Raw genomic sequence first — 16,555 nt, forward strand, 5'->3', positions numbered from 1 at the left:
AGAACAGAGACATGAGAAGAGGAAAGGAAATAAATGAGAGAATAAATTGAGGAAAGGTTAGAATAAGCAAGGGGTGAAAGGTCACAAAAGAATCAAGAGAAGACTGGCTAAGAGATGGATTAGAAAGTTTAAGGAAAGTGGCCGGTGCGGTGGCTCACGCCTGTAATCCCAGCAGTTTGGGAGGCCAAGGTGGGCAGATCACGAGGTCAAGAGATCGAGACCATCCTGGCCAACATGGTGAAACCCCATCTCTACTAAAAATACAAAAATTAGCTGGGCGTGGTGGTGTGTGCCTGTAGTCATAGTTACTTGGGAGGCTGAGGCAGGAGAATGGCTTGAACCCAGGAGGTGGAGGTTGCAGTGAGCCAAGATCGCGCCACTGTACTCCAGCCTGGTGACAGAGCAAGACTGTCTCAAAAAAAAAAAAAAAAAAAAAAAAAAAAAAAAAAGAAAGTTTAAGTAAACTAATAAAATTTTCAAACCATTTTTGAGAACTTATAATGAATTCCAATGACCCAAATTGGACCATGAATTGCACCAATACAAACAGTTCTGTGATTTTTCTTCTGCAGCACTCAGCATGTAAGACAAAGGAAAGAGAAGAGGTGGTTGCACTGAGCCAAGGTTGAGGGTTTGTAGATGTGGCCAAAAGAAAAAAGATTCAAGATTGTGAGAATGTTGGTAAGAGTAGCTGAAGTAAGGCCCCAAGGGGTCTAATTACGGTGAATAGGGAAGGAAGTGAGGACTTGGGAGAACGTTGTCCTAGGATAACAGAGAGGGGAAGATTACAATGTGGTCACTCATGAGCTGGAAGGACAGATGATGGTAGTCAATGAGCTTTCAGATGCTCCAAGAGATTCCACTGTTCCGGGTTTAGTCACGGAAGTGGGTGGATGAAGTAGGGCAGAAGTGAAAGACTACTTCTTTCACTGAAAGACTGAAAGAGTACTACAGAAGCTTTGAAATGAAAGCTTAATAGAAGTCATCCATGGTGACATTAAAGTTGGACATGCTGACAATAAAATGTGAAATGAAAAAGATAAGAAAGTCAGTGAACCTAAATGAGTGACTGTGAGATTAGCAGATAAGAACAAGAGATATACTTGACTAATCCCATTCCTCTCTATTTAGCTCTCTTCCCTTTGTTTTCTACACTTCTTTCCCTTGACTAGACGTTCTCAAACTCTTTGGTCTCTGTTCCCTTTTGCACACTTAAAAATGGAGGATCTTGAAGAGCTTTTAATTATTTGGGTTATATCTATTGATATTTATGATATTAGAAATTTTTATTTATTAATTCATTGAAAAGTGATAATGAACATTACATGTAAGTAACATATTTTAGTGAAAGACTATTTCCCAAACAAAAAACAAATTTAGTGAGAAAAGTAGTATTTTTTAACATTTTTACAAATCTCTTTTATGCCTGACTTAATAAAAGACAGCTTGATTCTTATATCTGCTCCTGTATGATTTATTGTGGTATGCTGCAGATGAAGAAAATACAGCTTCAAAAATATATGTGGCTGGAAGAATAAGAAATATTTTGAAAGATTTTTCACATAACCATGAGAATTCCTCTTTGCTATTATACCAAAACTTGACAAGTGGTATTTCCTACAGATTAGTTGTAACTAAACCATGGTGTCTGAAACCATGTCAATAAACATTTTATATTCTGTTAAATTAAAAGCCATTGGTCTATCCTGTATTTTGAGTGAATCTTTTACATCCATGAATGCTTTTTAAAAAGCCTGTATTCGTCATTTGGAAAATTGTGGTTCACTGAGTTACACAGCTTCCCAATGTTGACACACTTCATTATTTATATCAGGAAAAAAAAATCACACCTGCTAATACCACCACCATTCTCATCAGAAAATAAGTATCGGGAAGCTCTCAAGATCACGATGACACATACAAGTTTCTCAAAATTCTAATTTTCATGAAAGCTTGAATTATATTATTAGCAACAAATACTGTCAGTTGTTTGCTTTGAAGTGACAGGCTCACTTCATTCATTTTTTGAGAAAATGTCTGCCAAATAGCCAAGTCTGAATAACCATACTTTGTCAGTTGTTCTTTTAAGAAAAAAGCAGTCAGTTCAGCTTGCAACTCAAATAATCACACAAGTGCTTTTCATTTAGACAACCACATTGCTTTGGTATGCAGCAAAAGTGCCTTAAGTGCACTTTGCATTGTCGTTCACGGAATACTGAAAGTACATGTACTCAAGAGTCAAAACGTAATAAAATAAATAATTTTACTGCTTCATTGAAGATATTCTTAAGTGAAACTGGCTTTTTCTTCTGTAAATGCATGGCAGTATCAATTATAATGAATACTAGTATAATCTTGGGCCACAGTGTTGATTCATGTAAAAGATTTTACACTATTTGTGCAAATATTAATACTGTTTTGAGCAGGTGGTATCAGTAATTCCCAGGGGTCTATGGACTACACTTTTGAACACCAGTGCCTTAGACTTCTCAATATTGCTCTATGCTTAGGCTTAACTTCCCTAGCCTAAAAAACATGCATTTCTCGGTACCTTGATAATAATAACTTAGATGTCATACTATCATTTCTGTGCAGAAAAGAGTTAATACAGCAGACCCAAGACTGCTACTCTTAAAATGTCCTGCTTGCAAGGCTGGCTCTTGGCTGGTATTTGGGGTCTTAGATTTTGAAAAGCTTCCTACAATTCCTTAATCCTAAACTGGATCTATGCAAATAATATGGTTTATGCTGAATACCTGCTTTCCTTCTGGAACTGGAATTCTCTAAGTATGAGGCAAAGAGGGCATACGTGACCAGTCCCCAATAATAACCATGGGCACTGAGTCACTAAGGAACTTCCCTGGCAGGTAGTGTTTCACATGTCTTGTCACAATTCCTTGCTGAAAGAATTAAGCATATCCTGTGTAATTTCACTGGGAAAAGAATCTTGGAAGCTGTGCCTGGTTTCTTCAGACTTTTCCTCATGCATCTTTTCCTTTTGCTGATTATGCTTCGTATCCCTCTGTTAATAAGTCATAGCTGTGAATACAACTATATGCTAAGTCCTATGAATCACAGAACCGAGGGATAATCTTGGGGAGACCTGACACAACTTAAAAATGAATAAATTTAAAACTGAATTCCTCACCTACTTCTCTGTCACCCTAAATCATGATGTTCCTATTTCTCCTTAAGGTATCATCACTTTTAGTCAAACACAGCATTTATTTCATATCCATTCAGAAATCCCACAACCATTCAATCTTTGATTCCTTCTAAACCTCACTAGCTTTTGGCCAACAGTTCTCTGCACCTTTAAGTTACACTATTGCTACTTATTTTCATTAAAAAAATTATTTAACCAAATCATATCTACTTAAAAACTTACAAAGCCTTCACAATCTTCACAGGATAAAATCCAAACTTCTTATACCAAAATGCTTTAAATTCTTTACCTACTGATTGATCTGTCAACCAACTGGCACTTAGCATATAATGCCTTGTGTTACTATTTTAGTCTTTGTGTATGTCTTATATCCATAGAGAAGTAAAGGCTACCTGAGATAAAGAACTACTTCTTTTGGTTTTTCAAATCCCTACGAAGTTCTAGCATAATATTATCTAGCATTCAGCAAAAAACTCATTTTCTTAGTGGTGAAAGAATAATTAATTTGGGCTAGATGAAAACTATCAATGAAGAACTTGATTTCTAGCTCCATTTCTGATCCATTATAGCTCCTAGCACACCACAGGCATTTAATTGCAGGTTCAGATCCAATCAACAACTAAATAAGGGTCCAAATGGAATGTGTATTTTACATCTGCATTTACTATTATCAAATATTTTTAGAGATTGCATGACATCTCTAATTGTCATACAATTGTACTTTAACTTAATAGAAACCAATGGAAGAATTAACATTTATGGAAAGAGCTTATTGATTTTAATTATTTTCACTGCAGCTAATACCAACCACTCTGTGGGAAAATAAACCAACTTTTACAATTAATAGCTTACAAAAGACACTAATCCAAACACATTAACAACTAGGTTTGTAAAACAAACACTCTCACATAGACAAATTTCTGTACAATTAATAATTAAAAATAAAATTTTGAATGGTACTGTTTATTATGGAAACAAAACAAAACAAATGGATTGGATTTTAATGCTCCAACTATACTATCATATGAAGTAGATGGTGCTTATGCCTACACTGTTTGCTACAGGGTGATAAACACTAAGGTGGGAGTGTTATGGAATGTTTACAAGGATATTCAGTTCCCAAGCATCTGAACAATGCGGTTGTCCAGCAACTGTGTCAATATTCCTACAATTTAGATTAGCCTTAGAATAAAGCTTTTTTGTGGTATTCTTTAGTTTTATTATTCTTCATTAATGTAATTTTTCTGCTGTCCTTAAGTGTGAATTGTACTATACCTTAGATTCACATTTTTCTTCCTCCAGAACTTTATAATAGCAGGCAATCAATAATATGATTCAATTTATAAGAATTCATTTTATAGAAGAACTTTAAGAATACTTCAGGTTTTTCTGAAAATTAATTGTAATTAATCTGGACAATTATACTAATAAATGACAAATACCTGAAAGAATCGAACAAGTGCTTTTTTAGGGTCTTCTGAGATGGATAAATATTCAACTTGGGCCTTTGAGAAAATACTCTTTACCTCTGAGAGATTAAACAGTAATCTTGTCAGTTCGACCAACTGTTTCATGTACTCTTTTTCTGTTAAAATAAAATAGTAATTGTTATATCAATTTATATAACATACTATATACATAACCACACGTACAACATATATATAATGTATATATGAGAAGTAATACAGCATTCTTCACTTATGACATGCTTTCTTTTAAAATTCAAATTTCCACACAAGGACTTCAAATTAAATTTCTCTCACTTATGAACATCCTTGCCCCAAAAGTTATTCATGTAACACCAACTAATATAATAAAATATTAAAATAAATTTGGAGGATTTTTTTCAGGCCAACCTTCATGAAAATAACAAGTGGCCACAAACAATAGCTTTGGGAAAAGACATGTCCTACAGACAACAGAACTGCATGGGACATTTTAAAAAAAGTACAGATATCACTCAATGACTACTTGTAAAGCAGAAGAAAGGCAAAATATCTAATATAAAATGGGAGAGAATTATTCATAATTGGGTATTTTTCTTTTTAGGGTGTTCACAGTGTGATATCTGGTTACTCGCTTCAGAGTTCTACTTTTCTCGTGATCAGTTTCTTTAAAAAATAGCTTGTCACCTGAGAAGCAAATTTCTGTTCTTGGCTTCCAAGGAAACAAGTTCTTTTATCTTTTATAGCAGAGAAGTTTGTCATATATAGTAACAGGAAAATAAAAAAAAAAAAACAAAAAAACAGAAACAGGCTACAAAAGGAAATTAAGTTCTGCTTGTATTCATACCCAATTACGAATATTTTGTATATTTTCTATTAATTACATAACAAATGATCTAGACAGCAAATAGCTTTCCATAGATACCCCCATCCTCCCCAAAAAACGTACACTTACTTACCAACTGCCTGTTCCAGATTTTTATCTATGAGCAAATCATCAGGCCCAGAGAGGTTTTTAATATACATTTGCAAAACACAACGAATCCATGATCTTATGGTTAAGGCTTGAAAAGATACATAGCCTGAATGAGAAAGTGCTTCACATAATGTGCTGTAAAAACAAATTGACAAATATTTTTAAAACAAAAACGTTTCCTGAGTATAGAGATTAAGAAGTAAAGAAAAACATTCTAACATCCCTGCAACTCCTTGGCCTCATTGATTTTTCGGACAAACACACTAACGTAGGCATGCATTGTTGAAAATGAATACTACAGATAAACCCAAAAAGATGTTAAACAAATATCCTTCTTTTCATTTTTAATGTTGTAATTTTCAATTTTCCTTTTTCCACTGATGGCATATGTGTAGGTTTATGTTAAGGAAGAAGACAAGAAAGAATGTGGCTACCAAGGAAAAAGCAAGGGCTTATTATAACTAGCTAGGTGAGATAATAATGAAGGAAGTGGCAAGTAGAATAAATATCAGTGGCCGTTAGAATAAGTAAACAGAGAAGTAGTCATGAACGTATGCTCTCTCACTATACGGAGAGTTGTTACTAAAAATTACCTCACAAAGAATTCCAAAACCATTTGCCAGATTTAAAAAATAATTATTTATATGACGACAATGGGCTGGCTAAACTTGGTTTTTTTTTTGTTTTTTTTGTTTTTTTTGAGACAGAGTCTCGCTCTGTTGCCCAGGCTGGAGTGCAGTGGTGCAATCTTGGCTCACTGCAAGCTCTGCCTCCCGGGTTCACGCCATTCTCCTGCCTCAGCCTCCCAAGTGGCTGGGACTACAGGCACCCGCCATCATGCCTGGCTAATTTTTTGTATTTTTAGTAGAGACAGGGTTTCACCGTGTTAGCCAGGATGGTCTCGATCTCCTGACCTTATGATCCGCCTGCCTCGTCCTTCCAAGGTGCTGGGATTACAGGCATGAGCCACCGTGCTTGGCCACTAAACCTGATTTCTAACCCATTCATTAGTCAGGGTAGAGAGGATGGGGATGGTCTTAACCTAAATATAAAATGTTATGTAATGTCCAAAATTTTTAAAATTCATACAAACCACAAATCTAAAAATGTTTTGAAATACCTCGAATATAAGTTGTCATAAAAAAGTACACAATGAAGAAGAACACAGACTGGTTATTTATTACCTTATAACTTTCCCAAAGCTATATAGCACCTTTGCATTTCAGTTTCTTCAAATGTTACTAATACACTAACAATATCATTTTTTAAGTAGAAATTATTTCAAATTATTTCAGCAGAAGTCTTTAATGCATAATATAAATGTTCATTACTATTAAAGAATTCCCAAACTGGAAGGGATTGTAAAAGTAATCCAACTGAATTTGAACTCTCTTACCTTACAACTGAAAGCCCAATGATAAAATGTATACTTAATGATACTGCTTATTGAAGCTTCCTTAGGAAAAGACTTAGCTCACCAACTACATCTCTCTTCATTTCCACTGATGGGCAGCTTGGACAAAAACTACGTTAAGATGAGGGAAAATAAAATAAATACACAGGCCTAAGAGGACTAAGATCTCACAAACCTACACATATGCCATGTGTACACAAAACGTATGTGTAGGTTTATGCTAAGGACGAAGACAGGAAAGACTATGGCTACCAAGAGAAAAGCAAGGGCTTATTATAACTAGCTATGTGAGATAGTAATGAAGAAAGTGGCAAGTAGAATAAAAATAAAAACCCTAGAAAAAGTAAACAGAGAAGTGGTCATGAACATATGCTCTCTCACTCTACAAGCAGTTGTTACTAAAAAGAGGACTAAGACCTCTTAGGCTTGTATATTTATTTTATTTTCCCTCATCTTGATGTTCTTATTCAAGTCTTCCTGACCACTCTATACTATTTCTATTGTAACTTTATTCATTCTATTTTTTTTTCCAATGAGGTTCCTCAGATCTCTTGTGTAATGTGGCAGGAAATACTTATAGATAAGGAAGACATTGTTCAGGTGAAGTATCTTGTTCATGATCTCATGAGTTAAGAGTGAAAACTCATGATCTCATGAGTTAAGAGTGAAAACTCATGATCTCATGAGTTAAGAGTGAGTTAAGAGTTAAAAATCTAGCAGTAAAAAGGAAAGCTATCATTAAAACGAAAACTGTAATAAATACCAGTATCTTACAGATTCAATAATAATAAATGTGTAATTTCTTTCACAGTGGGATGTGTAGAAAGGTCACTTCAGTATGATGATAAGACAGTCTTACAAAAACAGTTTTGAAAGGGCTTAACAAACAACTTTTTTTTTTAAAGCAGGCCACAAAATATAAGTTAGTGTTCTTACTATTACTACTGTCGAAAGGCTGATATATCTGAAAGCAAAAACCTGACAAAGTGAGAGTATATGTAGTAGAGATCAGTCCTCATTTGTGAAAATTCTTAGCTTCCTAGGATACTGATCTGTCACAGGTTTGCATTAATGTGTATGCCTGAAATAAAAGCACGTACCTATTTTGTAGGACATGACTTAAATATCTTGCTACAACTTGAGGGCAGATGATATCATCCCAACCAAAAAGTTGAATAATTGATATAACTGGCTGAGGCTGAAAATCTGATGGAGCTGTGCTTGGCATGTCCATTGCTAGCAAAGTAAAGTCTAGATTCAAAATGAGAGAAACGTAAGGTCAGGAATCTTTAAAAACCATTTCTGACCCACACACCCCTGGCCAATTGTAACAAGTGTTTTTTTTTTTTTTTTTAAGTAACAAATAATAAAATGTCCTACTTAGAAATGTAGAGCAAACAAAAAGCTAAAGCTGAACAAATTCATGTTGTCATAGAAATTTCTGTAGCATCTAGATCTCCAAGAAAGGCCTAGAAGAATTTATCTCTGCATTATCATTACAGATCTATAATGGCTCCCTCTAATTACAAATTCTATGCCTGAGGTTTTGGCTAATGTGCCTCCACCATTCAAAAGACCTATTTATAAAATATGTCCAGCATCTAGTCTTCTAAGGAAGCAAATTTGCCTGTCATCTGCCACAGGTGAACAGTTCCTTCTCACCTTAGACACTGGACATTCTCTTCTATTAAACAGAGATCTCCTACAATCAATGACACTCCACTTCCTTTAGAACCCACAAAGGCTAGGAACTAGAATTCCTTAGTTAACCATGCTAAACAAATATGTTTTATTTTGTGATTTTTCTTGGGAACCCATAAACTCATTTTGTATGATATTAATTTCTTTGCCAATACATTATTTATTAAGAACTCCTATGCAGCTTTCTGAAACGGGGTGGCTGTCTATTCTCCCACTCCCCGTATACCACTTGATCTACCAATAGGGTGAGATTACTCCTTGGTCCACATTGCTGCTTCTAGACTATTCTCCCCTCTTCCTCCCTAAAATTGCTAGCTTTGAATTTCATATCATCAGGTTATATTAGTCACTATCTTTGTTGCATTTACCTACTACTTCCTAGTTCACCTCCTCCTCTCATTCTTTGTAGACTGTAGCTCACTATCATACTCTCCAACAGCACTCCTGCCATAATCTTTTGTGATTATTTTTCTCCAGTGTCATGGACTCTTGATTTCTTGAACTCCTCTGATTCAATGAATCTATCTTCCATTCTACGTCAGCCATTCACTCCCATGCTGATACCCAGAGACCTTGGCATTACCAGTAACTACAATCTCAGTAATTTCAATTGTAAAGTACCCCAATTTTTGACTCCAAACTAGCTTTCCAACTTTCCTCTTCTCCCCCAACTCCAACAATTCTTTGATTCCATCAGGACCTAAAATCCACTGATCCTACAACCATTTCCTCATCCCTCCTTGTCTCCATGCCTTCCCTGTCTCTCTTTAGGACACTTGATTGCATGGTCCATTATTATACTCATTCATTTATACTACCAACTCTTGCTCCTTTCTTGATTTGTGTACTTGCCTGGAAAAATCATCACCTGTTTAATTCAAACTCTTGGCCTTTTCCCCACGTGTACCAGTATTAAATGGCTGAAGAAGAACCATGCTGACTGATACCACTTTACATTTATGACTACAGACTTCAAGTAGGCTCTTAGAATTGGCCAGCATTCCTATGACATTTCCCTAGTCCATTCAGTCTTTTATTCTCTTAGGGTACAATTGCATATCTTCTCTTCACTCTTCATCAACAGTCAGCACCTTCTGCCCCTTCCTCATTTTCAGCTGATGGACTGACTTAATACTTCACAGAGAAACAAGAAACATCAGAAGAGAACTATCACAAGCTGCTACCACATTTACGCAGTTGCCTTCATCTGGGCTCACTTATTCTGCCTTCTCTTCTGCTACTAGAGATGAACTGAGGCCAAGTTCTCTATAAGATCCCATTTTCTCTGGGCACTAAAACCAAAGTGACTTTGTTTGTACCATGCAATTTTCCTTCACTTTGGAGCATTCCTGTCAGCATTTTAAATATACTGAAATGTCTCCCATGTTATTTAAAAACCAAACAAAAACAAACCTTCCTCTTTGACCCCTCTAGCTACTATCCCCATTTTTCTACTTCTCTTAAACAGTGATATTCAAAAAGATTAATCTAAATTTGCAGTCTGCAATTGCTCTTTTCACATTTTCTCTGGAATCATCTTCTATCAGGCCTTTGCCTCTCCACTACATACAAACTGCTCTTTCAGGTCACCAGTGACTTCCCTCTTATTAAATCCAATGACTAATTCTCAGACCTTATCTCACTTGATCCATCTGTAGAAACTGAGCTGTTGATCACTTTCCTCTCTTTGGGCTCCACGGCACCACACTTCCCTGCTTTTTCTTAACTTACCTTCATTCCTCTCCAGTCTCCTTTCTTGTTTCTCCCGACCCTACAAATCTGAACAAAGGAATACCCTAAGGTCCAGTCCTCAAACTTTTCTTTTCATCCATACTTGCTCTATGGGTGATCTCATCCAGTTTCATGGTTTTAAAGAATTATTTATATATGGATGCTTTCCAACTTCAAATCTCTAGCTTGGACCTCTTCCTGAACTCTAGGATCATTATCTAAGTGCCTACTTAACATGTCTACTTGGATTTAATGAACATCTTTAAAAAAATTACCAAAAATGTTAATCTTCCCTCATAAAATCTGTTCTAGCCTCAATCTTCCTCATCTCAGCAAATGGCTATAGTTACCCTTAATTCCTCTCTTTATCTATTTGGTTACCGTATCTTACCCACTTAGCAAATTCTGTCAGCTCTACCTTGAAAATACTTTCTTCAGATGGGAAACCTGACCACTTCTCACCACCTCTACTGCCACCACTCTAGCCACAGCTGCTCATTTTTGGGTTATTACAATAGTTCCCTAACTGCCTTCCTGCTATTCCCCTTGCCTAGTCTTCCTATAAGTCTAGCCTCAACCTAGCAGCCAGAGGACTCTTATCACTCCTCTGCTCAAAACTTTTCAACAGCTTCCAATCTCAGAGTAAAACCAAAAGTCTTTATAACCACTTACAAGGCAGAACACAAACTAGCTCTCCATTACCTCTTGATCCATCTCTTAGTTCTCTTTCCCTTTCTCATTCCACATGAGCCTTTGCTGCTTCCCTATAGTTTCTCAAACACACCAGACATGTTCTTGCCTTCAGACTTCTGCAAAGCATGGTCTCTCATCTCCTTCAGTTCTTTGCACAAATATTACTTACTTCGGCATTCCTGACCACTCTATTTAAAATCACAACTGCCTCTGGCCTTCTGTATTCCTATCCTATATTCCACTCTTTCCCACAGCATTTATCACCACACATTACACTATTTATTCATTTAGTGGTCTTCCTATGCCCCAACACTAGATTATGAGCTCCATGAGAACAAGTATTTTTGTCCTTCTTCTCCATTAGTATCTCTCCAATGCCTATTAAACTAGGTATTCAGTAACTTTTTTTAAATGAAGAAAATCATTTTCTCCTAAACTATCAAGTCTTTATTTCAAATCAAAGCCAAAGTACACATATTTTGCTTTCTATTTATATACCATTTATCTTCAGCATCTAAGACAGCACTGACTGAACTGATGCATTATTATTTTTGTTGACTGGCAGTTGGGATGATGCATGTACACAAGTTATATCATCTATTAATGACTGCTTAAACTGGTTGAATATCAATATTTATTTTCATAGACATTACAGTAGTTGGAAAATTGTTGTCCTGTCACAATTCTTTAATCTATCATCGTAAAGTCCTAATTATAGAAGTGTTATCAGAATTCAAAATCTTTTCAAATTTAAATCATTAGTCTTTTACACAGCACTTTAAGCTCAGTTTTCCTCATACACACTAGGATAAATATTGGTTTAAATCTTAGGTTTTTAAAACTATTATTTAAAAATAAATTAAATACCTTTAAATGGACTTCATTCAAGTACATGGAGTTACCATACTAATCACTGTCTATTCCAATACTTCTTAACATATTTTGAGCAAAATACCCCCTTGAGAAGACAATGGCCTCTTCTTAGAAATAATATATATGCACATATATTCAAATTCTTGCCTATAATTTCATGAGATCCAGAGTCCCTTAAAGCCTAAGGACATGTCTTTAGGTTAATAATCAAATTAAGTAAAAATTACAACTTAAAGTAGAATCTAGTAGAAGTCAGAACAATAACATCCTATATATTCAGTGTCATTCTGATCTCATCTTCTTGGGGTTGAAGTGGTATTTATTTTATATTCTTTTGCTCTTTACACAAATTAACTTCATCTTATACCTATATATCTGCTCATACAATTTGAAAAGAAACTACTTGAATCACACGTAATCAAATGCTAGTTTACCTTCCAAAATATTACATGCATAAGAAAAGCTTATGTACATTCAATATTTTCAGGATAGAAAATTATCTTATTTTTAGTAAATAATCATTTAATTTTTAGCAATAAATAAGCCAAAGGATCCCAATTTATTAATATGTAATTTGTTTCATCTTTCTGGCTGACAAAATGTTTGCTATACAAGAGTTTGTTACTAAGAAAATAAAGGAAAATACTGACAAAGAGTCTGCAAAAAGAGAAATTAGCAAATTAATAATTAATGCTGACCTGCAGCTGCATCCGCAAGTTGTGAGAAAGGCACTACCTGTGACATTCTCTGACTCTTCAAAAATGAAAAGAAATGTCTCCACAGTGCACTGGCAACTGCAGCAAGGTGGCGCTCTTTAGCCGATAATGAAGACTGTACTACAAATAGGTCCACATTGTCCCTTTGAAGTTCCTGACACAATTGTTGATGCATACTCCTAAAAAGAAATAAAAATACAGCTAACACCCTTAACAAATGCTTACAAAAATCTTCTTAAAGTACATTTTGAGCTTTTTCCATTTATATCATATGAGAAACATTTTATATAATTAAAACCTTTATGCCAAGACATTATGCATTTCTGGTTGTTTGATAGATGAATGATGGCATATTAAGCATCATAAAGTTAATGTTAACTACTAATGTCAACCATTAATTATATGCTTTTTAATATGTCAGATCCAAATGAGAAAGAGGCAGCTTCAGAATGAAGGTCTGCATTTTGCAACTCACACATGACAAGTGATTTTTACTTAAAATCTAGACATGAAAACAATTTTTTAAACAATTTTCTCCTGAGGGCTTTAGGACATGGATGTACCAAGAGGAAGGTAAGTACAACTGGCTTATGCGTGGTATTTTAAATTAAAATACTTTCCTTGTTTAGAAGACACAGGCCTTGTGTAGTAGACAAAACTATGCTAGATACAATCTTACTACTTTGGTCCCAAAAGATTCATAATCATTCTCACTTGGTAGGCAATAATATACAATAACAAGTTACTCTTCATAAAATAATAAAACATAATTCGATACTGCCTCAAATTTTGATTAATCATTTACTCACCTTTGCTGATTAATTCAATCGAAAATTTAGATAACTCTAGACCTTAATAGAAACATGTGCAGGAAATTGAGGTTACCAAAGAGAGGGAAATAAGAGATCTTCTTAGTGATGTGGAACAGAAGGCATTTATGTTGTGCACCCACTGATAATATGATTATTTAAAACTAAATGTACAACCATGCTATTATTCCTGTTTCTGTTTATATTACTGCCAGATCAACTGAGTAGACATAAATGCATGGATACATTTACATTTGCATTTTTTTTTCAATTATACAGAAAGCAGCAAAAAATAAGCAATGGAAATTATGGAGAAGACTTCCTTTAATAGAGATAGCATTCCACTAAGAAAAATAATTAAGTACTTTAAAAAAGATGTTTGATGTTTTTAAACAGTTTAGGGGAAGTGGATAACATGAAAGAACTATACAAAACACAGAACTAGCACGTGTATCTAAAGCAACCCCACAAAAAGATCAAGCTGGTTATAAGATCACATCTTAGAATATTTCACATAACTACCCAAGAGTGAGTAAAAATTCTAAGTATAAACTGTATAACATTAGGGCCTTGAGCCCCTTTACATTGGAATTCCTGGAAAATTATGGGATATTACTTAATACTACATGAAATATTGAAAAAACAAGTGAACAAATGGCTGGGGAAAGAGTATACAGTAAACAATTCTCATAAAAGCTAACCAAATATCTGCTATGTCCTCTCTGTAAAAACTTCTTGAGATGCTTTCAACTTGAACTAGTGGCTAGAGAACCATTTCAGTTCCTTTATCTTAGAATGAGATAAATAACAAACCACTAAAATCTATCTGGCAACTAACTCAACTGCCTATATCAACATAGCAAAGTTCAGAGTACATTTCTACACAGTGGAATCCATGTAAAATAATACCACCATTTCTACTGCCCTTTATAGCTTTTTCAAAGTATATTGGTTTCAAAAGACAATAACTAACTTGAGTAGGATGGATTTTGCTCACCATATCTAAAAAAGCCATTTTATTTACTAACTAAAACCTATTCCCTAGGAAGGAGTAACATTTCTGATCGACCTCTATATATGTGCTAGAAATTCCTTAAATTAATTAAATTCTTTTAAAATCGGAACAACTCTATGAGATAGGTATCATTAATCCTCTTTATAGATGACGAAGCTAACAGTAGGAAAGCTAAATATGCCCAAAGGTCACATGGCTAGAAAGGGCTGGCCCCATCATCTGAACTTAAATCTGACTCTGAAGCCCACTTTTCTTTTTACACACTAAGACATGCACCCTTATGCACCTACACATACACAAGTTTTAAGTGAATTAAACATTGATAAATTATCTTCTCTTTCTACTTAGGTTAAAGAAATTTCATCCCAGCACTTTGGGAGGCCAGGGTGGGTGGATCACTCGAGGCCAGCAGTTCAAGACCAACCTGACCAACATGGTGAAATCCCCTCCCTAATAAAAATACAAAAAAATTAGCCAGGCATGATGGTACACGCTTGTAATCCCAGCAACTCAGGAGGCTGAGATAGGAGAATTGCTTGAACCCAGGAGGTGGAGGTTGCAGTGAGCCGAGATTGTGCCGCTGCACTCCAGCTTGGGTGACAGAGCAAGACTTTCTCAAAATAATTTAAAAAAATAATAATAATAAATAAATTAAATAAAGGAATTTCAGAAAGCTTAAGAAAAGGGGCTGGAAAAGCCACATGTAGCTGTGTCTTTTGAAGGGCCAGGAGCAACATCAGAATTCTAACATTAGGAAAGACTATAAGAAGAGATGCTAGAAAACATGTATTCAAGGCAATAATGAGAAAGGCCAACAAATGTGAACCACCTTTGACCTCTCCAGAACAAAACGTTGAGGTACCAGTGAGTATAAGTATGAGCTAACGTGGGGATAGGATTCAAAGTTCTGAATCCATTAGGTTAAAAAAAAAAAAAAGCCAAGTGCAGTGGCTTATACCTCTAATCCCAGCATTTTGGGAGGCTGAGGTGGGTGGATTGCCTGAGCTCAGGATTTCAAGACCAGCCTGGGCAACATGGTGAAACCCCATCTCTACTAAAAATACAAAAAATTAGCCGGGCATGGTGACATGTGCCTGTAGTCCTAGCTTCTTGGGAGGCTTAGGCTGGAGGATTGCTTGAGGCAGAGGTTGCAGTGAGCTGAGATTGCACCACTGCACTCCAGCCTGGGCAACAGCGAGACTCTGTCTCCAAAAAAAAAAAAAAAAAAAAAAAGAATAATTAATAAAAAAAAAAAAAACCATTGTGAGGTAAAAAATTTTAAAGCTATAGATTACATCCTCCAAGGATGAGTTAAAACAGCTAAGACAAGTTTCAACTAAGGGTAAGACACTGACCCCAAACCACACTTGTTTTGGAAATGTGCACCCACTTTGTGTTTTTGGATTTGAAAAGCAGCTAATATCCCCGGGAATATGCAAAATGCTTCCTGCTCAATAGTTTGAAAGTTCAAGCTTTTTCAGTCTGGATAAGAAGAAATGATTACCTGCTATTTTAAACCAGAACCTAGTTGTTTAAGACCTTATAATAATAATTTATTTAAGCATAAAGAAATCAGTGAGTGACAAATACAGGAAATGCCAAGGGTGCACTGTAATAGAAGTCTGAAGGAAGAACCAAATTTTTGCACTATAGCCAAATAGCTAGAAATACTCCTTGCAGACACTGGTAATTTTTTAAAATCACATGTTTGAACCAGAAAACTAATTATACAGACTACTGAAAAATAAATTATATTAGATGTGACCACTGCATATCTGCTGAAGGTACATTTACAAAAATGCAAAGAAGAAGCTCTGTCACTAGAGGTAACAATGTAAAAGAAAACACAAAACATACATAAAATATTATAAAGAATGTAATATAGTTCTAGGTGATGGCTGTTTTATGAGGCATTATTTACCTTCTTCAACACAAACAGTAGAAATATGTAAGTAGATTTTTTGCATAAAAGGAAAAATATGTGATTTCTGGTCAGAAACTGAAAGACATAACACA

General features: G+C 35.2%; 1 protein-coding gene across 15 annotated transcripts in view; it reads right to left on the bottom strand.

Annotated features, from left to right (window-relative positions):
- MMS22L (MMS22 like, DNA repair protein) overlaps window positions 1-16,555 on the bottom strand; it is a 151,255-nt gene that overhangs the window by 41,189 nt on the left and 93,511 nt on the right. For all 15 annotated transcript variants that reach the window (XM_016956023.4, XM_518647.9, XM_016956024.4 and 12 more), the window contains 4 exons: window positions 12,698-12,894; window positions 8,102-8,252; window positions 5,571-5,722; window positions 4,609-4,751 (listed from right to left, as the gene is read on the bottom strand). In XM_016956023.4, the coding sequence (XP_016811512.3) occupies window positions 4,609-4,751; window positions 5,571-5,722; window positions 8,102-8,252; window positions 12,698-12,894 (643 nt within the window). The remainder of the gene's footprint in view (window positions 1-4,608; window positions 4,752-5,570; window positions 5,723-8,101; window positions 8,253-12,697; window positions 12,895-16,555) is intronic.

Source organism: Pan troglodytes, chromosome 5 (assembly GCF_028858775.2).
Source record: "Pan troglodytes isolate AG18354 chromosome 5, NHGRI_mPanTro3-v2.0_pri, whole genome shotgun sequence".
NCBI classification, from domain to species: domain Eukaryota; kingdom Metazoa; phylum Chordata; class Mammalia; order Primates; family Hominidae; genus Pan; species Pan troglodytes.